Here is a 27,328-nt window from a genome sequence, read left to right on the forward strand (position 1 = left end):
CAGAAGACTTCCGATGGCTCGAGATAGGGTTTTCATTGATGGTATTCTTACAGGGTGAGGGACGTTTTGATGCCTCTCAATAATAAAGTGCTATAAATGTATGAATTACGACCGTGTGGCGAGGTACTGCGTGGCTGATGTTGTATGTGGTCATTGCGCTGCAGGTGGCCATTCCTTTAAGATATGCAGCAAGAAGAATGAATCACCAAAGTGTATTAATTGTGTGAGGCGAAAATGTCCTTCTGGACACTCTGCCGTGGACAAGAAGTGTCCTGACTATCTCAGCGCAATTGAAATCGTTAGATATAGAACGGCCTACGGTACCTGAGATGGTGCGGATGTGCTCAGGAGACCCTCTAGAAACGGGAAGAACATCCTTTGTGATTGCTGCATGACTTGGGGACGGTTGCTCTCTCCAGTGCCCGGATGTAGCCAGTATCAGAAGCTGGGTCGTGGATCGGGCATCCTTTTCCCTGTGAGTGATTGATGTGTTTTGGCTCCCGTGTTGTGGAGGGTGACATAATGTTACTAGTACAGTTTAACTAATGAATTGTAATTGCTGAGTTGTTTTAAGATATTAAGGGAGAGCAAGACTCTCCTGCCGCTTTGTCTGAGTTGGGCTTGTGGGGTGAGAGATGCCCGCTCTATTAAGCTGGAGGGTGGTTGACCTTTTTCCTGGATGGGGCGGAGACGCTGTCCGCACTGCAAGGCCAAAAGTCGTTTCTTCCACCATCATGTTTTATTTGTTTTGAACCTAAACTAATTATTTAAAGGTTGTAGCTGAAGCTGAGCATCGATGGCATATGGGCGGAAGCCCGGGTGGCCATTTGACAAAGTTCATACAAATGACAAATGACTCCCTCCATATCATTTATGGTCTGATGATGGGGTTTGGTAAGAATCCTAAAATGTCACCTGCTAACAATTTAGTGTAAAAACCTGAGCTTGTATGGCTTTTATTAAACTCATATATTGTATTCTATATGAGTTTAATAAAAGCTTTTGTTAATAATTTCACATGGTTAATAGTGTAATTTATTGTTATTATATATAGCAGTGGTCTCCAAACTTTTTTTGGTCGCGAACCATTATTTTACTAAAATGGACTAGCACGCACCCCGAAATAAAAATTAAATGTATAAGTTTAATATATATATTTTTTCTTCATAAATCATTTACATGGACGGCATTATATCTAAATGATGTAATTTTAAAAGATCACAAATAACAAAATACAAAACAAAATTAAATTGAAGTACAAGCACAAAATGATATGAAATCATTAATATAATATCGGTGTTTAGATACACCATAGATAACTCTTAATAAACTATAAAGTAGTTGTTGTAGGCATCATTTGCTGTTTCTCATATTGTGCTCTGCCTTCACGACGAGTTGCCATGATATTGCACTACTTCGAATAAGTAACTCTTCACTAATAGAGAAGACTATTGTTACTTATTCTCAGTTGAGTACCACCACCCAGACAGCACTGTTTCACGGCTATTGGCCGATCATCAGTGGGTGGGCAGGTACCCTGGTAATGCAGACATGACGACCCAGTTGTGAAGTTAATCACACAATATGAGAGATGCCAAGAGGTGTAGATGTCAATATTTAAAATAAATAAATGCACAAGGCATAATACTTTAAGAGTTTGGTATCTATATAATATCGGTGTTTAGATACACCATAGATAACTCTTAATAAACTATAAAGTAGTTGTTGTAGGCATCATTTGCTGTTTCTCATATTGTGCTCTGCCTTCACGACGAGTTGCCATGATATTGCACTACTTCGAATAAGTAACTCTTCACTAATAGAGAAGACTATTGTTACTTATTCTCAGTTGTGGGTGGGCAGGTACCCTGGTAATGCAGACATGACGACCCAGTTGTGAAGTTAATCACACAATATGAGAGATGATCGGCTGATGATCGGCCAATAGCCGTGAAACAGTGCTGTCTGGGTGGTGGTACTCAACTGAGAATAAGTAACAATAGTCTTCTCTATTAGTGAAGAGTTACTTATTCGAAGTAGTGCAATATCATGGCAACTCGTCGTGAAGGCAGAGCACAATATGAGAAACAGCAAATGATGCCTACAACAACTACTTTATAGTTTATTAAGAGTTATCTATGGTGTATCTAAACACCGATATTATATAGATACCAAACTCTTAAAGTATTATGCCTTGTGCATTTATTTATTTTAAAAGAAATCATTAATGTAATAAGTGTAGTAAATGTAATGTAATACTATTTGTTTTATTTATAAATAATTTACATGTTGTGCATTATATCTAGAATCACTTTAAAATCGCATATAATTTGAAAACATCACAATCTAATTCGATGCAAAAAAAAAAAACGAAATTGAAATTAAAGTACAAAGTGATCAAATCAATAGCATTTTTTAGTGGGAACAATGTACGTACTTGAATATTTTGCATTATTGCTGTGTATCTTGATTTCATATTTTGGGACACAGCTACCCGAAGATCTGGTTCCAAGTTAAATTTATTTCTAAACATGGTTTTAATAATAATCATTGCAGAGAAAGTCACCACACATAGGTACGTTGATCCAAATGGAAAGATAGCATCGCTCTCTCTAGTTACCAAATCACCCCATGGATCATCAGCGCACCCCACAGATCATCTCGCGCATCACTAGGGATGCACGCACCCCACTTTGAAGACCACCGATATATAGTACAGTATATATAATTTACCGTATGGATGTAAACCACGTAACGTCCTCTCCCAAGTCTATTAACCTAATGTTGGATATTAATCCGAAAATAATAAATTCCGTTTATTAGCTATTAGTCAGGAGTCCATATAATACAGAGGCAACATAAAGACAAACAGATCATTGGTCGCAGGTTTGTCCAGAAGCATAGTGGACAAAGCGACAGACAGACGTAACCTTGTCCAGATATACCACCTCTAACGATTAGAATTACACTGACAATGAGAAGCATGCCCCGGGACAACCAATGAAATGGCTATAGGAGCTTACAAGATGAAAGAAAGAAAATAAACTTAAAATATAATTAAAAAACTACTACTACTAATAATAATAATAATAACAGAAAGTATACCGTACTACAAGTACGAACACCCAAGCAGTAGTAGAGACCACAACCACAAGCTGTACTAGGACCGCGCCATAACAACAGACAAGACTATCCCATATAACAGACCGGACATACCCTTTGTCGACAAGAAGGAAAAGGCTACCTATCTGATTGACATAGCAGTGCCCACCACTGGCAACCTCCAGAAAATCCATGAGGAGAAAATCGGGAAGTACACGAATCTAAGATTGGAGATTAGCATTAGCAAGAGCACATGATGCAAGAAAGCAAGCTTATATGGCATCAGCCAAAAAAAAGAAAAAAAAAAAAAAAAAACGCGCACACACACGCCCTTCTCATTTCACCCATCCACTCGCTCCAAATGTTTGTCTAGTTTTGCCTTGAATCTGTTTAAGTTATCAACTTCTACAACGTCAGATGGAAGCTTGTTCCAGAAATCAACCACCCGCTGGCTAAAGGCAAACTTCCGCACGTCTATCCTACAACTGTCTTTCCTCAATTTGAGTTTATGCTCTCTCACACGATTATTCTGAGCAAGAGGAAGAATCCCATCAGCATTGAGCATGCACAAACCATTCAATGCTTTATACACCTCAATCAGATCACCTCGCAGGTGCCTAGTCTCCAGACACTGTAATTTGGAAAACAGCCTTTCTTCGTAAGAGCAACCCTTTGTTCCAATTCACTAATCTTGTTGCCCTTCTCTGTACTCGTTCCAGCAGCTCTACATCCTTCTTAAAATGAGGCCTCCAGACCTGTATACAGTACTCAAGGTGTGGCCTGACCATTGCCTTATACAAGGGGATAATCACCTAATTATCCATGGTAGAAAAATTCCTGTATATCATTGACGAGACACTATGAGCTACTCTTGAAGACCGTCTGCACTGCTCAGAAAACTTCATATCTGCCTGCACAATTATTCTCAGGTCCTTTTCACCCTCTACCACTGTTAGTGCAGTACCACAGTTGATACGTTACTCTGGGGTTACTGCTTCCCATATGCAGTACTTTACATTTGTCAGTGTTAAACTTCAGTTGCTACCTAGGCGCCTCCGTAGCCAGGTGGGCAGGAGCGACAGTGCCGTAGCACACGCTTCTTGATTAGACCGGGGTTCAAGCCCTTGACCACCAAATACGGAGGATGCGGAAAGGTCAGGGAATGACCACCGCATATCCTCGGAGCAATATGGCCTTAGTTGCTAATGCTCCTAAAAACCAAATAACAACAACAACAGTTGCCACCTCTCAGCCCATCTCAACCTTTCTAGATCCTGTTGCAGCAGCTTACTGTCATTAGTATCATTAACAAGCCTGACGACCTTCGTATCGTCTGCAAAGATCAAAGAGATGTGGCATATGCAACAAGTAACGACAATCCCGATCGTAGTATCCGGTATGGTGGCAAAGACCCTACATAACAGCCTAGCTGTGGCAAAGCCATGGGGGAGAACAGGGGGAGCCAATGCTCCCCTCTCATATGATGAAATCTATAAAAAAATGACATTCAAACAAACAATTGGCGGCTATTTTATCCTTTTTCTACCCCCTCATTTCAAAACCTGGCTACGTCCTTGGTCCTTGAGGCTGTCGCAGACATTCTTTCAGATAGGCCAGACAAGCTGTGTTTGCTACCTGGGAGTCTAAAACTCTGATGGAGCTGATATTCGGGTGACACTCAAGTCAAGTGGACACAATTTCGGCGAAGGTTGGACGGTCTGTGGCAGCCAAATCCTCTGCTTGCACCTTCACGATTGTGGGACTATTAGTAATCCTGGGTATAACCCCCATGCACAAACACACTATGGGTGACCACCCAGGTGTGAACTAACGTAAGCAGGGGTCGAGGTGTGGCGCTCACACCTAACGGAGGAATGCTGTCCCTCTGTGTTACCAGGCAATACTAGGTGGTAGATGGATCTCATCAACCAGTGCAATACCACCACTTTGCTTATTGGAGGCTTGAAGTGGTGGAACTCATGTTTAGTCTCCAGAGCTAAGTTCCAGTCAACTCTTCCCCATCTCTTCCATCATGCAGTATGACTGATGACTTTTGAGGTTATGATGAACATCATGGTGAGATACAATCTTCCTTACATTTCAAGGGTACAGCTCTAAAACGGTATTCGCAGGCCGGCCGCTAGTTAATTCACTGGACTGAACCTGTTGGTAATTTTCTAGGAGGCTTCCGGATCGGCTAGTGTATAATCTTGCTACCGTTACTCTGCCAGATAGTGACTAGAGAGAGTCCCAATTATAATATTTTATAATTGTTTATCCAGTTTTCTCTCTGACCGCTAACTGAGGGTGATGGTTGATGGCTCTCTGTCTTCGAACTTCTCCGCTAATGCTTGTGTCCCCCACGGTTCTTTCTCCTCTTCTCTTTTCCTTTTGTATATTAATGACCTTCTTCCTTGACTGGAAATCCTATCCATAGTTTTGCTGATGATAGCAGATTGCATTCCACTCTCCAGTTTGAGAAACCTTGCCCTGCTCAATCAGCTTCAACTTCTCGAATATCCCCTACCAATTCCTTAAATTCCGATCTCCAGATAATTCTCCAGTGGGGCAAAGATGACTTAGGTGATTTCAATCCTTCTAAAATGCAGTCCTGTCTTATATTTCGCAAAATGGATTTTCTGTTCCTATGCGACACTCCGATGGCGACACTTCGATTTCTAGGCAAGTTTATATATATTTCTTTTGGGGATTACCCTGACTTCTAATCTCTCTTGGCACAAACACATTACAAATATTGCTTCCTCTGCATCTAAAAAACTTGGCTTTCTCTTTCGCTCTCGGCGTTAGTTTTCTTCCAAACAGCTGTTCACTCTGTACAAATCGCAAATCTGCCCTACCATGGAATATTGTTCCCACATCTAGGGCGGTGCCCCCAAAACCTGTCTCAGGCTCCTAGATTCCATTCAGAAGAGGACAGTTAGGTTAATTAATGACTCATCTCTAACAGAGTCTCTCCAATCGCTGTCTCATAGACGTACTCTTTCTGCAGCATGCCTTTTCTACAGATACTTCCATGGGCACTGTTCTTCTGAAATGGCTTCTGTAATTCCCGCTGTCTTTTTCAAGACAGTCTAAACATTCGCCGCCACCAGCCAACATCCATTTACCGTCCTACTTCAAACTCACAGAACCAACTTTTCATCTTCCTCGTTTTTTCATTCAACTGCCTTTTTTTGGAACAACCTTCCTTCATACGTATTTCCTGAAAATTACAATGTACAGAAGTTCAAGTCCAATGTCAAGAAATATCTTCTTTCGTCTTCTCAACCTCCAACCCAAGCACGGTACTAAGTACTATAGGTTCTAATACTTCTCGTGTTTGAGGTTTATAAACTTGGATGGAACTTTGGCTTACTTTCAGAAGCCAAAGAGGTACTCAAATCAAGCTGCACATCTTCCAAGGAAACAGGGCGTGCTTTCTTTAGATGATAATTCATGTATCTGTATTGGATCTCATAATGTACTGGTAATTTTCACAACAGAATCTGTAAAGCCGCAGCAGATGTAGTCCTACATGCTCTAGAGATTATCTAGAGCATTTAGCAATAATAATAATGAAATGAGATAACTAAAACAGAATTCTCATGATACTTAAAAATTAAATTGGTTTAAACATTGGTTCCGAAACTGGGGTCTCCGAACCCTTGAGGGTCCGTATACTAGTTCCAGGTGGCCCGCGAAACGACCCTCTGGAACTGGTCAAATTATTCGTTCTATGTATAGCAAATTGATGATAAATAAAGTTATTATTATATACATTGTATTTATGTAAAAATAAGAATAAAGTTGGGTTGTTTGTACCATAAAACTTCGAATTCTCTTTTCAGGAACTCTAGTGTTCATACAAATATACCCACACAGAAACATATGCATATACAGTATATATAGGGGGTGCACTTAGTTTTTTTTTTTTTTTTTTCATTTTTTAAAGGGTCCGTGGATCTCAGTAGTTTGGGATCCACTGGTTTAAAATATTCCCGTCCTGAGGGATTCCAGAAGAGTATATGGAGCGATGAGGTGTATTATTGAAGTTTGGCACAGGAGGTTGGCCAAGAAATTTAATAGATTTTTGATGGGGTAAAATTGTTCAAGGAGATTCAGCAGAGAGGTTAATGAGACCGGATCAAATGCAGAACTAATATCAGTGTAAATTATGTCAATTTGATTTTTAGTGTTAAGGGCATTTAGAATGATTAAATTTATTGTGATTAGGTTGGTCAAAGTGGACCTGCCATTAAAAGGAACATGATGATATTTTCAAAAGCTGATATTTATTAACGATTTATTAGATTTTTAAATGAGTGAATATGAAGAGGAATACATCCCGAATATTTCTTTGGTTGTTGGATAAGAAAAAGCAGTTTCATATGTTCCATTAAAGGGTTCATTTATCTTTACCGATTATGGCTTCATAAACGAAGCCATTTCCAAAAATTAGTATTAGCAGGGGTATATGATGCAAGAAACCAAGCTTATACATTATAAGCCATAAAAAAAAAATATATAATAAAAAAAAAACAACCCTTCCCATTTCACCCCTCCATTCGCTCCAAACGTTTGTCCACTTCTTCCTTGAATTTATTTAAGCTATCAGCTTCCACAACGACAGATGGAAGTTTTATCATATTAAGTATTAAGTTCATATTAAGATAGTAGAGTACTTGAATGTTTCACATCAACCATTCATTTACATTTTTTTATTTTTAAGCAAGGGTATATGGGTAAGGTACAGACCTACAAAGCCCCATATTTTAAAGTTGTGTCCTACTTTCATCCTTACTAGCTTTACGTATCATGTAGTTACGAAAGCAAAATTAATTCGAAGTTGGGGATTTGTGCTGAAGTTTATATAATTCTCCTTCGGCATTTCTTTATTTATCTATTGTTCTTAGCGCATGAAACCCCCATAGATGACATATCTTTGGTGGGGGACATTTTCTAATGTTTACGTATAGTTTGCATACGTAATGGTTACGTATGCAGAAGATCGTAGAGTATTTCATATGAATGGATTATTATCATTAGCCACATGGTGCAAGGAAGCCTGAGGCTTATGCTGCACCAGCCAAAAAAATTCCCGAGTTACCCTGAGAGAGAGAAGTAAAGGAATCACCAAGAAAGAGAAGGATGATGATATCCAGCTCAGGACCCTGGGTGTTCCAAGCCCACACGCACCAGATGTGAGCCCCTGGGGTGAAATATGAAAGCATGCGGGATAGAAATTAATTTCTTTAAATGCAGTGAATCAAAAGAACAATAACTACATTAAATGAAACGCAAATAAAAGATTAAAAAACTTTACTTCTTACAGGAATTGCTTAAGTCTGAATCTTTCGCTGTCAGTGGGCTCATGGTGCAACGGCGCCACTCCATTCCAGTAAATCTGGTGTTAAAAAAATAGCAATCTATCCGGTCGCTTTGCTTGCTGTGTGATGTTCTTCTATTGTAGACATTCATATAGTTTTAGTGTATTTAAATATTGCCCTCAAGGATAGCGCAGTTATAATAACCTTACTCCTAACAGCATGCAAAAGAACTGGGTTTGGAATCCGACAATAAAGGAAGGAACTTTTATGGGATTTTTTTTTTCTCACTGTCGCTGGGTTAGGCTGGTCGATTCCACGGCAGTTTTTTTTTTTTTTTTTCCCCCACAAAAACTCGTTATATCTGCTTTTTACACAATTTATCTTTTACTTTTTTTTTTTTTTTTAAATTTTAAATATTTATTACAGATATCAGATTGGATGTTGTTGTTGTTTGGTTTTTAGGAGCATTAGCAACTAAGGCCATATTGCTCCGGAATATGCGGTGGTCATTCCCTGACCTTTCCGCATCCTCCATATTTGGTGGTGACGGGCTCAAACCCCGGTCTAATCAAGAAGTGTGTGGTACGCACTGCTGCTCCTTCCCACCTGGCTACGGAGGCGCCTATCAGATTGGAGCAACAAAATTGACCATAGATCAGTGGGCATATTATTATTATCATCACAGAGTACTCTGTGATTATTATTATTATTAGCCATATGGTGCAAGGAAACCTGAGGCTTATGCTTAAAGTTACCAGACCTCTGGGATTGAGCGGGAAAGTCCCGGATTTCAGTCGTTTGCCCCGCTTTGCAAACTGTCCCGGAAAATGTCCCGGATTGGACATGTAGTCTCCATACTTAATGGCAAACATAATGCAAATCATTTTCATTATGTTTGCCATTAAAATAATAATAAAAAAGTATGCATTTTTATTATTATTGTTATTATTTCGCGGAAAAAACCTAACCTTTTTTTCACTAAACAAAAATGAAAATCATTAAAAACATGACCCCTCTAATAAGTGTTTTTTCTTTCTAATTACAATTATTTTTCTCAGTTCACATCCTTCACGCAACCTTCTGTTTGTTACGTAACATAACACGAGGGTACCATATACTGAATTTGAGCCTTTCTGTGAAAAAAAAAAAAAATAAATAAATAAAAATAAAAAAATATATTTTTTAAGAAGTTTGATATTTTATTTTATAAGTTTAGTGTAAAGAAGTCAATATATTTAATTTACATTTTATTATTATTATTAGCCATATGGTGCAAGGAAGCCTGAGGCTTATGCTGCACCAGGCAAAAAATTTTTTTAGTATCCTGAGAGAGAGAGAGAGAGAGAGAAAGAGAGGAGGGAATCACCAAAAGAGAGAAGAATGATGATATCCAGCTCAGGACCCTGGGTGTGCCCTTACTCACTAGATGTGAGCCCCTGGGGTTAATAATAATAATATTATTATTATTATTTATATATAAAAATATTCACATATATTTTATATATAAAAATTTAAAAAAAGTGTACATTGTTTCTAGGGGGGGGGTTGGAAACCCCCCTAGATGTCCCGCATTGGAATGCTAAGGATCTGGTCACTGCTTATGCTGCACCAGCCAAAAAAAAAAAAAAAAATCCCGAGTTACCCAGAGAGAGAGAGAGAGAGAGCGAGCAAGAGTAGGAAGTAGAAAGGAATCACCAAGAAAGGGAAGAATGAAATATCCAGCTGAACACCCTGGGTGGGCAAGCCCATACTCACCAGATATGAGTCCCTGGGGTTGTATATTTTCACATTCCACAAAAGTGAAGTGCTTCACGATAACATAAAACAGTTAGTGGAGTACATATGCTAATAATAGGAACCAGGCTCTCTCAAAAGCAAAGAGAGATCGCCTGAGCCTCGAAAAGTAACCATGAGATTCAGTCTTTTGATGCAGCAAACGTACTTCCATATTAAGGCATTGTTTACAAAGAAATTACTTTGGAGTACACTGATAAATAGGCAGCAAGGAATGGCTGGGTTCCATAATCAAAGCTTCCCATGTGCACATGCACAATTATTAATAACAAATTATTATTAATAATAATGACACATCGTCACCTGTGTCATTGGTTTCGTGACCTACACCAGAGAGAGATCTGCATACAGCACTGCCTTATGTGGATCCAAAAAAGTAAGAGAGAGATCATAAATAATAAAGTAGAATACAGATTTTACTTCAATTCACCACTTCGCGAGATGGGAAAGATGATTGTAAATATGACTAATTTTCAAGGCAATAAATAGAAGTTGTGATATACGGAAATATCATAGTTGTAATAATTGGAGTTTAATACTTTTATTTTATAAAGATTTGCGGAGCATCTTCCTTGTGTTTTCGGAGCACCGTCTGAGGAACAGTGCTTCAAAGAATATGATGCTGGCAGATGTCTTGATTCGTCTATTGGCAACGACAATGCTTCTAACAAGGGGATAAATATAGAAAGAGTTGCCAGTTCTATCAGGGGATACAATTATGCCTGTAAGAACGCCAGCAGAACGAATAAAAAATTGTAACCACAGTTAAAAATCATTAAAACGCTGATAACATGCTAAAACTTAGCATATATTAGTTATTCCTGCAAACAGAAAACTAATAACAAAATAAATAAACAAAAATTGAAACTGAAAAAAAAAAATAAATAAATAAACTGGCCAACGTGTAGTAGTTGCATACTGTAACTTTTTTCTATACGCAGCAGTCGATCCATATGCAACAAACGCTTTTTACATACAGATAATTTTTAATACTACTTAATATATGTTTTGCATGAATTAACATATTTAGGCAGAGTTGCTAGGCTTCTAGTTGGACATTTGAAGTTAATAACTAGTAAACAAATTAAGCAAATGCTAGACATGTAAATGTACAATATTTTCTAATTATGTTTTATCAATTAATATGCTTGTTAATTTAATTTTAGTTCTTTTCAGTTTTCATTATAGCTATTTTTTTCAGTTTTAATACATTTTGCAACTATTGTTGCAGTTTTGGTAAAACTGTATTTTCTAATCTTTATAATTAGTATTAGTAGCAGCAAATGATGGAAGAAAGTAAGCTTAGGAAGCATCAACCAAAAAAAAAAAAAAAAAAAAAATCCCACATTATCTGTCCATCCCCTCAAATAATTTGTCTAGTTCTACCTTGAATTTATTCACACTACCCACTTCCACGACAAAAAATGGAACTGTATTCCAACAATCAGCTACCTGCTGGCTGAAGGTAAACTTCTGCACATCTATCCTGTGATCATCCCAAGGTTTGAATTTATGTCCCCTCTTATGTGTAATCCCCAGGGGCTCACATTTGGTGAGTATGGGCTTGGCACACCCAGGGTCCTGAGCTGGATATCATCATTTTTCTCTTTCTTGGTGATTCCCTTCTACCTCTCTCTCTCTCTCTCTCTCTCTCTCCCTCAAGGTAACTCGGAAATTTATTTTAGCTAGTGTAGCATAAGCCTCAGGCTTGCGCTATATGGCTAGTAATAATGCGAAATAAGAATAGTCTGAGAAAGAGGAATAATGCCATCAGCATTGAGCTTGCTCAATTCATTCAAAGCCCTAATCACCTCAATCAGAACACTCCACAGGTGCCTGGTTTCCAGATGCTGCAATTTACAGAACTGAAGCCTGTCTTGGTAAGCTCACCCTTTTATTCCCTTCACCAATCTTGTTGCTCTTCTCTGCACCCATTTCAGCAGATCTACATTCTTCCCAAAATGAGGCCTTCAGGCCTGTATGCAGGCCTTCTGTAATGGAGAAATCACTGCATATCCCTGCTAGCAAAGTTCCTGTATATCTTTGACAAAATTCCATGAACTGGTCTGGCAGCCTGCCTGCACTGCTCTGAGAAATTCATATAGTGTAGTACCACATGGTATGTTAATCTGGGATTACTGCTACCCATATAAGCAGTACATTGCATTTTTCAATTTTAAACTTTAACTACTATTTCTCAGCTTATCTGCCTAATTTTTCTAGATCTTGTGCAGTAGCTTACCTTGATTACTGTTATTAACCACCCTGATAACCTTTGTATCATATGCAAACCTAGACATTAAGCCTGATATGCCTTCATCAATATCATTAATAAATGCAGAAAACAACAATTGGCCCAGCACTGAATTCCTCCCAGGATTCAGACCTGTGCCCACCAATAACATTAGTTCATGAAGAGCAGTGTTCACTCTCTGTCTTCTCCCACTCAACCATCCCTTTCCTGAAATCCAAGTATATGATATTAGAATTATTTTTTGCATCTATTTCTCTGTTAATGCATCACTGTATCCAATCAAAGTGATCAGACAAGATTGCCCTTAAACAAATCCATGCTGTGACAGCAGTATAATCACATTTCTGTCTATATGGCCTGCATCTGATGCCAAACTTTGCATAAAGCTAGTTAAAATAAAAACTCTAACATAGATAATTATTTTCTAAACTGGTTTTCTGAATAAGATATTAGCCAATTAAATTGCATGAGAATGTAATGCACTGGGCATGCTATCCCATCCAGCTGAACATGGTTAGCATCTTGAACTGAACATGTTTCTCTAAGAGTATAGTTAAAGTGACTACATTTTCTGTAATCCAAACAAACTGGGATACCTCATTATAATATGGCTGTATTAGTGAAAAATAAAGACCACATATTATTTCTCCCTGATTGGGGGTTCACCTCGTGATGGGTATTGCTGCCATCAGTACACAGGGTGGTTTTTGTTATGTCTGGTGTTACATCGAGGAACTCTGACTATCCTACAGGTGTTCAGGATTGCGACTGTCTGGAGTTCCTTGTAGGTGTTTGCTGTGAGACCTATTGCTGCTAGGCTATTATGTAGGGTCTTTGGCACTATACCTGTGGTTGACACGATGATCGGGACTAGCATTAGCATTAGTAGTGGCATGTAATGCAAGAAAGCAAGCTTATGCAGCATCAGCCAAAAAAAAAAAAAAAGAAAAAAAAAAAGATAGTCATAACTTGTTGCATATGCCACATCTCTTTGATCTCCTGTCTTAGGTTCATGTTTATTATTATTATTAGCCATATGGTGCAAGGAAGCCTGAGGCTTTTGCTGCACCAGCTAAAAAAAAAAATTTCTGAGTTACCCTTAGAGAAAGAGAGAGAGTCAGAAGTAGAAAGGAATCACCAAGGAAGAGAAGAATGATGATATCCAGCTCAGGACCCTGGGCGTGCCAAGCCCATACTCACCAAATGTGAGCCCCTGGGGTTATAAAAAGTGTTAAGCAAAAAAAATTTGTTTGTACCTTTGTTTATTAGTACAGTATTGTAAACTGCATCTTAATTAAAAGGGAACCTAAGATATCTGGAGGTCAGTTACAATTGCAAGTGCTCTTGATAGTAGTAGGTAAAATTATACTAAGTTTTCTTAATAGCAGGATGCCTGACCTTGCCATCCTGGAAAGTAGCTGTAAGACACTTAAAAAATTGATTAAGAGTATTAAAAGAGTATTTATATATTATGTGAATAAGTTCATATTGTGCATGTTTATGTGAATAAATTCATATGTAATAAGTTTAACCCCAGGGGCTGATATCTGGTGAGTATGGGCTTGGCACATTCAGGGTCCTGAGCTGGATATCATCATTCTTCCCTTTCTTGATGATTTCCTTCTACTTCTCTCTCTCTCTCTCTCTCTCTCTCTCTCTTTCTCTCTCTCACACACACACACACGTGGTAACTTGGGAATTTTTTTTGGCTGGTGCAGCATAAGCCTCAGGCTTCCTTGCACCTATGGCTAATAATAATAAGTTCAAGTTGTTGCTTGATCATTAACAGACAACCTGCTATAAGCAATTGAAAATTTAATTTCACAAATATTGCATTGCACACTGGTGTTATTAAGAGAATAACACCAGTGTTATTCTGTCATTCTCATTAAATCTCATTCTCTAAACTTCAGTATTGAATTTATAATGCTTTCTAGGAGCCACAAGTGATGATAATTTAGAGTGCCTTTAAATAATTTATAGCTTTGCTAATTCTTACATTAAGAAACTTAGCATACTGACAAGCAAATGGAACAGAACAGAGTATCCAACAAAATTCATTGTTTAGGTTTGCCTTTCTTCTGCCTAAATTATTTGTTGTAATTTCAAATAAAACCACAAAAGTACAAATACCATGTGATATGTTATTATGCCTTGTTGTCCAGCACTATGCCTATTCTTTATTTTGAATTCTTGCATAATTGTATGGCAAAACTGGTACAAGAGTGATCTTATTTTCTGTAACCTAATGAAATCAAAGTTATGGAGCACTTTACCCAAACTGGGTAAAGTGCTCCATAACTTTGCCTCCAATTTCTGTTACTCAATATCCATAGTTACTTACTTCACTATTGACTATTACTCTATTAATCATTATTCATCAATAATTTTTAATCAAATGAACAGCTGATAAATAATTTAATTCAGTAAATTAATTTAGGTAACCAAATTTAGTTTAACTTAACCTAGCCAAATCGTTATATTACATAACTTAACTTTTAACTTTTTTTAATTTAAATTTTCTAACTTAATTTTTAGCTTTTTATGGAAAGTAACTATTGTCACTTTCCATAAAAAACAACAAAAAAAGTTTTCATACCTCTGGAGTAGTAGCTGAAAATTCTAAAATTCATTTGCTGATTAAAAAAAATATCAAAATTGTTCTTTTAAAAGATATACACTGAATTAAATTCTAGTAACTTAATGAATAACCAATTTCAAGTGTAGAATAATGCATATACTATCTTAAAAATGAGTCTTATTCATTTTAAAATATTTTAATCAAAAATATACTGTCCATAAAAACATTATGATCACCCCAACTGTGAAGTTTGGAGAAGGAGTGCTATCACCATCTGGGGTTGTTTCTTTATGGTTACTTACAGGTGCTTCCTTGGATCTGAATCCTATAGAACATCTCTGGGATTATGTGGATTGACAATCCATCATTTGGATCCTCCACCACAGACTGTTGCAAATCTATGGGATGCAGTCCTGGCGATACAGTAAAATATGTCTCCTGCAACATTCAGAGGTTTTGAAAATGCTTTGTGATGTTTTTGATATAATTTTAGTTCCTGTTTTAAGTAGTGTCTACTGTTTGTAACCTAGAACCAAAAAGTTCTGTTTGCTCTTTAGATAAATTTAAATCACAAACTAGTCATTCAGCTTTTCTAGCACAAGACTCCTTACTATATTCATCACTGCTTCCTTTATCCCATGATTTTGGGGGAATCTGGTAATGACAAGCCTTCATTATGTGGAACAGGCTTATTTGCAGTTGATATATTAGGATATTTGATGCTTTACTTACTTTTTCTGGACATCCCTGATATTTTTGTTATGCAGAAATAGCAATCATCAGTGTGATTGTATAGTTCTTGCCACACCATAAGAACAGCAAAAGGCATACTTTTAATTAATTTACCCAGTTAGTTACATTCTCAGATTTGTGATGCAGAGGTAATACAGCACATATGGAGTGCAAGTTTTATCATGATTACTAATTTTTTGCAACCAAAGTACAATGAATATGCACATTTAGTAATACTGTAGGTTTTCTTCTGAGTTTTTGTTATAAACCACAAGCGCACGTGCACACACACACGCACAAAGGTAATAACAGAAATTATTGTAGTAAATACAAAAATTACAGAAGTATAGTAAAGTGATTCAGACATTTCCCTTCCTATACTTAAACATTTTAACAATACAATGCTAAGCAAAACATAGCATAAACAAACTGTATGCAATAGATATGCAGTAAAACTGTACATGTACTCAGACTACACTGTTTTTTCCATTACTGAAAGGGGGGGGGGGAAGAGAGCAAGAGAGAGAGAGAGAGAGAGAGAGGTGGGAAGCTGATAGGCAAGGTTGAACATGTCAGCCCTCCCCAACATTACTGCCATCTATGAGCACATGGAAACATTATTATTTTCAGGTAATACAACAGATCAGTGTCATATCTAATTCCCAAAATTGTAGTAAACACGGACATCTGTACACACAGAAATCAATATTATTCTTGTCAGTTAAATTAAATTGTAACAATTCAAAATTTTAAGAATTATTTTAAAAATCTACACCTAAAAATTAATTGCAAACAGCTGATATATTAGTGGAGGTAAAAAGAATAATGGCCAATGTAACTAAATGGGCTAAAAAATGGCAGTTGAAGTATAATAATGATAAATGCAAGGAAATACATTCAGGAAGTACTAGTACTAATCCCAGAAAAACAAACCGCTACACACTAAACAAAACATCCAAATTCAAAGCAGTGGAGTTTGAAAAAGCTCTAGGGGTAATTGTACAGTCCAGCATAAAATTGGCTGAGCATTACAGCTATCAAAACTTATGGGTTTCTGTCAATGAAATACAGGAAAGCAAATTAGAGAAGCACTCTTTGCTTATGTTTACTAGAAGGAATGGTATGAACCACATTGGTTGGCCACTGCATATGAATGGCATAACTACTGATGATAGACTAATAACAAATATTTTGCATCTATTAAGATTCTTAGCAAAGCGTGTTATCTTAGTACTCACCTCTCAAAGTACTCAAAAATTAGTCTTTACTATAAATATAAATACATTAACGATAATCGTCAACACCTTTACTGTCCCGGAGAGGTGAGTACTAAGATAATAACCCCAGGGGCTCACATCTAGTGAGTATGGGCTTGGCACACCCAGGGTCCTGAGCTGGATGTCATTATTCTTCTCTTTCTTGGTGATTCCCTTCTACTTTTCTTTCTCAGGGTAACTCAGGGAATTTTTTTTTTTGGCTGGTGCAGCATAAGCCTCAGGCTTCCTTGCACCATATAGCTAATAATAATAATAATAAGCTTTGCTAAGAATCTTAATAGATAATCAACAGTACTTCAAGGCTTTCAGCTGTAAAATTAGTCAATATTTTGCTTCTACATTCACTCAAGAAGGAGCTTATAGCAATTGAGAATACCTGAAATATACAAAATTATAACTGGTAGCTAACTGATTATGTGATAACTGAGAAGAACGTAGAAGACAAATTGTTTTGTCTAACTGATTATGTGATAACTGAGAAGAAAGTAGAAGACAAAGCAAATTCTAAATGGGAAGCATTCAGGGATGTTATCGTTGAAGCTACTGGGCTTTATATACCAATTAAGAGTTCCAGTTCGTTCAAGGCATAGATCTAATTGGATGTCAGATGAACTGGATGAGACTTGTGGCAGCAAAGCAAAATGCATTGGGAGGCATGTTATTGGGTGATAAAGATGCCTAAAGTAGATACAAACTTGTTTGCAATGAAGTCACAAAGGGGATTTGGTAAGCTACAGCAGGTTACGAGAAGTCTCTGGCAAAGAATGCAAAGGAAAGCAACAAAGATTTCTTTACTTATGTAAACAGGAGAAGGAAGAGGTTGAATCACATTGGTCCAATAGATTGACTGGATTAATTGTTGATCCTTCTCAGGTTGCAAGCAAACTGAATAGGTATCTTGCATCTACATTGACATTAGTAATTTTTTAGAGATGAGGATGCCAGAAATGGGGCAAATTCTGGTGGCGAGCTAAATGATTTTGTGATAACTGAGGGGACAATGGAGGAGAAATTGTTGAAGCTAAATATAAAAAAAGGCACTTAGGTGGATGGGATCTATCTAATTATATTAAAAGAAGCAGAAAAAGAGGTAAGCAAACTTTAACTATGATTATGAGCGCTTTCTGAGATTAAGAGCAGGTCCATATAGTATTAACCAGAGATGTGCAAATGTATTCCCAATTCACAGAGGGAGATAAAAGGAAGGAAGACCCATGTCTTTGCCAGAGACTTCTCTTAATTTTTTATCCCCCTCTCTCTTCCTTTCTTTTATTCCCCTTTGTCAAGCTAACAGATCTGTTAGCTTGACCTTTGTACCAGGGAAAGTTAAAAGAAGTAATTCTCCAGTGTTCTCCTCTGAGTATTAGCTTCTTGTGGGCTTGCCACAAGCTTAGCCTACCTCCCCAGCTCTGGACCACCACTATGGCCAACACACTCAACATCCCAAGGCTCACTTGGCTCATTGATGAAAGGAGGCTCATCACAACGGTCAAGCTCAAAGCTGGCCTCATCTCCTCTTCCCTCCTTCTGGGCAACTGCATCCCAGTGGCGCATCTGCAAGCTCCTCTGCAGCTATGCCCTCTTCAAACACATCTTCACCTGTCAGACTGGTTTCTTCCTCAGAAGATGTTATCACGTGTCTGGGATCTAGATGTTGATTTCAACAAGTTTAGTCGGGATAGACAATATAGAAAAAGAATACTCAGTGGTGGGTAGCCAAGGTCACCAATATTATAACCTAAGTCCCAAGCAATGTAAACTCTTACTAAATTCAATTCAATGTATATAATTATGCAATTCAATGTATATTCTTATGTAATGTATTTTGTAATTAACAGTATATACACTCACTTAATGTTTTCTGTATATAGTATACTCAATTCATTTCTTAATTTTTTCGTGTGTGTAGTTAAAAAGAAATTTTAACAATAACTGTTCAAACACTATATCAAGTCTCATCAAAAGAAAGAATGAGAAGATGGTGAAAAGAATTTGGCTTACATTTGGAAGGAGGACATGTTCAACATTTATTGCAATGTTTATTTATATTTATAATAATGAAATAAAACTGAGAATACACTATGAGTTGCTTGTCTTATGAATGTCCCTGTATATGAGATTTCCTTAGCAATATCCTCAGGGCTGTGTGTGAATCAAAAGATTATTCGTGATCTGGAATGGATAGGGTTGTTAGGGGTGGAAAGGGAATATTCCAGGTGTATAGTGAAAATAATGGCAAAAAGTTAAATAATTATAAAATTTTTTATAGAATATAATATTTTTATATTCTATAAATTTTTTTATAGAATATAAAAAAATTTTAATTTTAAATTTTTTAAAATTTTTTTATAGAACATAATAGAATAAATCATAAAAAATTATGACCTTCTTTAAAATTTGTTTTTGTTTCCATTTCAGACTATTGAAAAACTTCCAGATAAGGTTCTTCTGAAGATATTTGGTTATCTACCACACAATGAAGTGGGTAGGCTGGCTCGAGTCTGTAAGAAATGGAGAATGATTTCATGTGATTCTCGTCTTTGGAGCAATGTTTCACTAAGGCCTGAAGTCTCAGGACTTCATGTGTCAAGCATCGAATCATTACTAGCTTTAATTGCCATTCGTTTTGGTAAATAAGCATATAATGTTTATAGATATCAATATTAATACACTATATGACCAAAAATATTGAGACAGCTCTCTATGAATATTGTGCATTGTGTCAGAAGTCTCCTGTTCATGTATACAAGGGGCAGTCAATAATTATATACCCTTACCTAGTTGTACGTGAATTAGAGATTTGAAACTATGTTGACAATTTTATCTTTCTCTATGTAGCTACCCTCTAGAGCTAAACATTTTTCTCATCTGTGGATAGGCTCTTTTCAAGTCTCTTGAATAGAACTCCTCATTTTGAGCAGAAAGCCAGGCTTCTACTTCATTAATTGCTTCTTCACTCAGAAATCTGTGGCCCCATAATAGTTTCTTCATTTATGGAAGAGAAAGAAGTCTGAAGGTGAGAGATGGGAGAATAAGGCAGGTGCTGCAGATTTTCAAAGTCTGATTGAAAAGTCCACTGTGAGAGCAATTTTGGGAGCAGGAGCATTGTTGTCTAGGGGGGGGGGGGACACCTTTGGATAGCTTTCCATGTCTTTTCAACTTGATAGCTTCTCTTAATTTTCCCAGGCTGTTTCTGTAGTATTGATACTGTTCTCCATTGATGCTGTTGGCTTTTGAGAAATAATCTGTAAGGATGATACCTTTAGAGTCCCAGAAGACCAACAACATGACTTGTTGGCAGACAAATGAACCTTGGCTTTTTTGGAGTTTTTTGGTGAAGTCGAATGGTTCCATTGTTTGTACATCTATTTTGTTTACAAGTTAGAAGACCACAGTTTGCTGACTTATAAACTAATTTAACCATTACAATGTTGTTTGTTCACAAAAATGTACTGCCTGTTCACTTACAGGTGTGAAATACATTTATCCATCCAAAAGCAATTTCTGCATTGTTCGACTTTCAGTGGTTGTTCCATGTTTTCATAAAAGAACTGAGTTGCAAAGAATAATTTTGAATAATTTATTTAGACTTTAGTAAAGTTTGTTCACGTTTATCATAATTCTTTGTGAATTGTGATTTTGAATAATTTGGAACTGTGGCATTAGTGACATTTTACTGCTGAATAAAGGAATGGTTGTGTGATGGAGACAGAGAATGGTTATAAATAGCCACTGCCCTACATTGACCAATGTCACAGGTGGGCTCCTGCAGTTCAGTGCTGAGTCCCCCTGCTGTTTTTATTAATGAAATTGATGTAGGTAATACTGGAGAAATGATGAAACTTATTGGCTATTCAGATGGTTCTTCTTTAAAGTAATCTCCTTGACACTATATACACTAATTGCAATGTGCTGGCAACTTCTGTAAGCATTCCTGATATGCATCTTTTGGAATTACTAATAGTTCCTGAGTTACCTTCTGAATAAATTTCTTCAGTCATTGCACATCTGTAACCTTTCAAGGGGACTTTTAAGTTTGGGGAAAAAAAGAATCCAGGATGCTAAATCCAGTATGTATGGAAAGGTGTGTTGGAAAGTGATTGCAGTGAATAAAGTGAAAGGAAAGACATCTAAGAATTGGGATTTGGAAGTGAATGGACAGATTAGGAAATATCTTAAGTAAAAAGGTTGTGTTTTTATTAACTGGTTGTCATACATTAAGTGAATGAGATATATTTAGTTACTCAGTGTTATAAATTCATGTCTTATGCACATTTATCAGGGTATTGTGATGTGTGGTCATTGTGCTCAACATGGCATTCTTTATATCAAGATTTTCCAACCTGTGTCAATTACAGAAATAAGAAAGTAGAAGCTAATCATGCTGCAGAATATAAAAAATGTTCTGAGTATTTAAAGATGCTTTAATTAGTTAAGAAAAGGAGCAAATATGAATAGTTGTTTTGAGAAAGAGACTCTGAGAATCATGCAGGTGAATGTTCTGGCTTGCAAAGAATGTTATTCTGTAATTGATAGTTATGGAAGAGGAAGATGTTGATTTATTATCATTGCAGGGAGTCTATTTTTATGAAGATAGTCAGGAATTACCTGGGCTTGTGTAGATTTTTGTCTTATGGAGATAATCCATAGGCAGCAATTGTAATTTGTAATAGGACTCTTGTTGTTATACATGTTACTTCATGAAATTATTCACATGGTGAATAATTTTATGTACAGCAATAAGAGGGAATTTTGGAAAAGTTTATTTTGTTACTTTTTATTTACAATTTGGCTCTCTGTATAGAATATTTAGATAAAGTTTATCACATGTTAAGATCTGAGAATATTATTGTGAGTATTAATGCAAATTCACCATTATGGAGTGGTGAAAATATTGATGATTGAGGTGAGGAGTTGCAGTTGTTTTTATCCATCTCAGTTTGGTCTGTTGTGAATATTGAACAGACTGCTGCTTACTCTTCCACACATGGGGAGCTTTCACTGAAAGCTCCCCATGTGTGGAAGCTTTCCTTACCATATGTGATACAAAATTGGTAGTCCATAATTGTTGGTGCACTAGTGATCACTGTATCATCACTTTTGATTTGAAGTTTAATAATAGTGCTAATGAATTTGTATGAAACTGGTAGAGATATGCAATTAAGATCTCGAAATGTAATATGTTTTCAGTCATAGTTCATGCTTAATATGCTCAGTGGACTGATTGGAATACTTGTAGTACTGACATAAAGACTGAACAAATTCAGGATATTTTAAAATAGGCCTTGTCAAGTTCTGTGGTGGAACCATGATTTGACTGTGTTAAGAACTGAAGTAAGGTAAGCTAGAAGGATGTTTTAGAAAGGTCGAAGGTCAGGACTTAGAGATTTGGAGAATGGTAATAGAGAACATTATAGTAATTTAAGAAAATTGTATAGTAATTTGAATAGATTTAAGAAAGAGTCTTTGAAAATATGTGAAGACACAGGGAAATATTGATCCCAGGAATATAGTTTATAAGTTAGTGACTGAAAAAATTAACTTTAATGATATCAGTTATTCAGTTATACTATCATTTCTATGTAGGTTGCTTTGATTCAGTGCAGTCTTTATTAAATGAACTGTCTCCAGAATTGGGGATTGTGATCAGGAACAGAGAAATATTGAGTTGAATAATGAAGTGTATTGTTGTGAAGAAAATGAAATCCCTTTCTCCTAGGATGAATTAACTTTTGCTATTGCTAAGGTAAAAGATAACAAAGCTCCAGGAATGGGCTTTCTCAAGGCAGTTGTTATAAAAGGTGCCTCCATAGCCAGGTGGGAAGGAGCAGCAGTGCATAGCACACGCTTCTTGATTAGACCGGGGTTCGAGCCCGTCACCACCAAATATGGAGGATGCGGAAAGGTCAGAGAATGACCAACGCATATCCCGGAGCAATATGGCCTTAGTTGCTAATGCTCCTAAAAACCAAATAACAAACAACAAACAAACAGTTGTTATAAAATGTTTTTATCATCACTATGGCAATGTTCTTTTAGATTTGTATAATTATTTTTTAAATGGATTTTTTTCCAATTTGTGGAAACCTGCTTTGCTGAAGTTAGTTCTTAAGGGCCCTGAGAGGTCTACAAGCAGTTTTTTTTTTTTTTTCATGAAAACCCCAAACACGAGAGATATTAGAACCTATAGTACTTTGTATCGTGCTTGGGTTGGAGGTTGAGAAGATGAAAGAAGATATTTGTATTTGTTGACATTAGACTTGAACTTCTGCAGACTGTAATTTTCAGGAAATATGTATGAAAGAAGGTTGTTCCAGAAATCGGCAGTTGAATGAATAAACAAGGAAGATGAAAAGTTGGTTTTGTGAGTTTGAAGTTGGACAGTAAATGGATGTTGGCTGGCGGCGGCACGTGTTCGGACTGTTTTGAAAGAGACAGCAGGAATTATGGAAGCCGATTCAGAAGAACAGTGCCCATGGAAGTATCTGCAGAAAAGGCATGCAGCAGAAACAGTATGTCTATGAGACAGTGAGTGGAGAGACTCTGTTAGGGAGGAGTCATTAATCAACCTAATTGCCCTCTTCTGAATGTAATCTAGAAGCCTGAGAGGTTTTAGGGCACTGCCCCAGATGTGGGAATAATATTCCATGGTAGGGTGGATTTACGATTTGTACAGAGTGAACAGCTGTTTAGAAGAAAAGTAACGTCGAGAATGAAAGAGAAAACCAAATTTTTTAGAAGCATAGATAAAATTCATGAGTTTGTGGGTAGTAAATGGATGGCCATTGCACAAAACAGAAGGAACTGGAAAGTTGCTGGAGAGGCCTTCATCCTGTAGTGGATTGAAAATGGCTGATGATGATGAAACTCATTTATAGATATGCATGATGTGCATGTGCACTGACAAGAATTAACAACATTGTTAATAACAACAGTGAATACACAATACATCAAGGTATAAAACTATACAAAAAATAAATCAGAAAAATGATTCTACCCAAGATGATTTTTGTTGTCCACCAAATAAGCAGAGTTGTCTGAAACCAGGACATCAGATTGTCCCAAGAAGTCTTTTCAGGACATCAGGACAAGAGGCCGAAGTTAGCTTTTTCAGTTAATTATGTCAGTTAGCTTTTTCCATTCTGCACTCTGATATATTTCTGATACATGCACACAAGCTTCTTGTGCAACCTACCTCATGCATTAATGATTGTAACGTAACGGAATGGCTTCAACTTACTCTATATACATAGCTCTGAGGTGCCTCCGTAGCCAGGTGGGTAGGAGTGGCAGTGTGTAGCACACGCTTCTTGATTAGACCGGGGTTCGAGCCTGTGACCACCAAATACGGAGGATGCAGAAAGGTCAGGGAATGACCATCGCATGTCCCCGGAGCAATATGGCCTTAGTTGCTAAAAAAAAAAAAAAAAAAAAAAACCAAAAACCAACATAGTTCTGAGGAATAAACTGATATTTGTTATTGTTATTTCTTCCATCCTGTGATGGGTACCAGTACTAAGTACACAGGGTGGTTTAAGTGTTCTCTGGCAGCCTATTGCTGCTAGGCTGTTGTTTAGGGTTTGGCACCATGCCAGTGGTTGACAGTGATTGAGATGGTCATTACTTGTTCCTTATGCCACATTTTTTTATTTCCTGTGTTAGGAAGTAAAAAAATCAGGAATGTGTTCCTGATCTTTTTCATATAGGTTTCTGGAGGTTGCCAATGTTGAGCACCACTATGTTGATCAACTAGGTAACCTTTTCCTTTTTCCTATGTGGATGTGTGGTGTGTTGTGTGGGATGAGGATGTGTGGTCTGTTGTGTGGGATCGTCTTGTCAGTTATTATAGCACAGTCCCAGTACAGCTTGTGGGTTGGGGTCTCTAGTATAGCCTGTGGTTTGTACTTGTAATACAGTACACTTTTTTTGATTAACTGGTATTTCCTCACTAGCTTCTAATGTATTATCCTGGTGACCTGGTTGTTTCTATGAGTCTACTCCATTTGGATGATCATCCTGCAGTGATGTGCTGGATTATTTCTGGGTCAGGTGGCATCGTTGACATGTCATCTATCACTCTCTGTTTCTTAGCAATATATTTTGTAGTGTTCCTGGTATTGATTACCTGATCTTGGATGGCGAGCATGAATCCTTCAGTCTCAGGGAAGAGCATCCCACTTGTGAGCCATGCATTGGAAGCCATTTTTATCCATATGGTTTTGATGGAGATCATTGTAGTGTCTACCATGGAGTGTCTTCTTTCCCATCTTTCTGTCTTCATTTCTTCTTTCTGGGCAGGAGGGGGATCTCCTTGCATAGATTGAATGGGGTATGCCATGTGTCTATCTTCCTTATGGCCTGATAGAGTGATGCTGTGTTTTTCTAGAAGTAATCTCTCAGATTCTCAATCACTTTCTTTTGTTGCTTTGTGAGGTCTTTCAGGCCCCTTCCTCCTTCTTTCCGAGCTATAGTCAGTCCCTCAGCTAAATTTTGGTAGTGTTGGCAGCTGTTGGTCATCACTAGCCTTTTCTTTCTCATGATCTCCTCCAGCTTGTGTTAGTCCGTTCTACAATCCTGAAGGAGTATGTTAGCACTGGGACTGCATAAATGTTTATGGCATTAATTGTGTTCCTTCTGGTCAGCTTTGCTTTAAGTGGGCTTCTGAGTTTCTGATAGTATTTTTCAATCAGGCAGGCCTTGGTTTCCTTGTTCTCTAACTGCTGAGCCTGCATTCCCAGATATTTGTAGGTCTCCCTCTGTTATGGCATTATTTATTATTATTATTTAAAAACTTTTTTCCTTTATGGGACTGTTCTGCCCTGTGACGGGTACTGGTACCAAGTGCACGAGTAGTTGGTTGGTTGTCCAGTTGCTATTATTATTGTCACTACTATCACTATAGTAAGAGAGCTTGGGGAACTCTCTTACTATAGGTGTCCAGGATCGTGACTTTCTGGAGTTCCATATAAGTGTTCTCTGGGCAGCGTATTTCTGCTGTATTCGTATAGTCTCTGGCACCATGCCAGTGGTTGACACAGTGATCAGGATGGTCATTACTTGTTCCATATGCCACATCTCTCTGACTTCCTGTCTTAGGTCTGTGTATTTCCTGATCTTTTCCTCGTTGGTTTTCTGAAGGTTGCTGGTGTTGGGCGCCGATATGTTGATCAGATAAGTAGCCATATCTTTCTTGTCAATGAGGGTGATGTCTGGTCTGTTGTGCAGGATCATCTTGTCTGTTACTACGGCATGGTCCCAGTATAGTTTGTAAGTAGGGGTCTCTAGTAAGGGCTAAGGTTCGTACTTATAATGCGGTACACTTTCTTTGATCAACTGGTATTTTTGCATTAGTTTCTGATGTATTATCCCACTGACCTGGTCATATCTGAGAGTGTACTCTGTCTGAGCGATCACCCTGCAACCCGTGATGATGTGCTGGATTGTTTCTGTGACCAGGTGGCATCATCGATGTGTATCATCTGTCACTCCAGGGTCCTTCGTGATGTATGTCTTATAGTTCCTGGTGTTGATTACCTGGTCTTGGATGGTGAGCATGAATCCTTTGGTCTCAGGGAAGAGTTTCCAATTGTGAGCCATGCATTAGAAGCCATCTTATCTATGTAGTCTTGATAGAAGTCACTGTAGTGTCCCCCATGGAGTGCCTTCTTTGCCCACCTTTCTGTTCTTGTTTCTTCTGTCCGGGTGGGATCTCCTTGTTAAAGGAGGATCAAAGGCTGACACAAGTAATTATAGACCTGTGTGCTTAACTTCTGTTCCAGGAAAATTAATGGAGGCACTGTTTAAAGAAGCACTGCAGGATCATTTAGACAAGACTTCAGTTATAGCTCGGACACAGCATGGTTTTGTTAAGGGGAAGTCTTGCCTTACCAATTTGATTGGATATTATGATGCAGTCACAAAAGAACTCGATGCAAGGAATAGCTTTGATATTATATACTTGGATCTTAGAAAGGCTTTTGATACTGTTGCACATGGAAGACTGCTACACAAATTGGAGCAGTGTGACATTGGAGGCAAATTGCTGCTATGGATAAAGGGGTGGTTGAGGGGAAGAAGACAGAGAGTGGTAATCAATGGACACTGCTCGTCGTGGACTAATGTTATTAGTGGAGTCCCTCAGGGCTCAGTGTTGGGTCCATTATTGTTTTCTGTATTTATAAATGATATTGATGATGGTATAGCAAGCTTAATGTCCAAGTTTGCAGACGATACAAAGGTTGGCAGGGTTGTCAAGGACACT

At 37.5% G+C, this 27,328-nt stretch overlaps 1 protein-coding gene across 2 annotated transcripts in view; it reads left to right on the top strand.

Moving 5' to 3' along the window:
- The window catches only part of FipoQ (F-box/LRR-repeat protein FipoQ), a 177,943-nt gene that overhangs the window by 97,904 nt on the left and 52,711 nt on the right, over positions 1-27,328 (top strand). For both annotated transcript variants that reach the window (XM_090385259.1, XM_090385258.1), the window contains exon 2: positions 19,486-19,696. In XM_090385259.1, coding sequence (XP_090241385.1) covers positions 19,486-19,696 — 211 coding nt within the window. The remainder of the gene's footprint in view (positions 1-19,485; positions 19,697-27,328) is intronic.

This window comes from Mastigoproctus giganteus, chromosome 11 (assembly GCF_048544385.1).
Source record: "Mastigoproctus giganteus isolate SK-2022 chromosome 11, ASM4854438v1, whole genome shotgun sequence".
In the NCBI taxonomy this organism is placed as follows: domain Eukaryota; kingdom Metazoa; phylum Arthropoda; class Arachnida; order Uropygi; family Thelyphonidae; genus Mastigoproctus; species Mastigoproctus giganteus.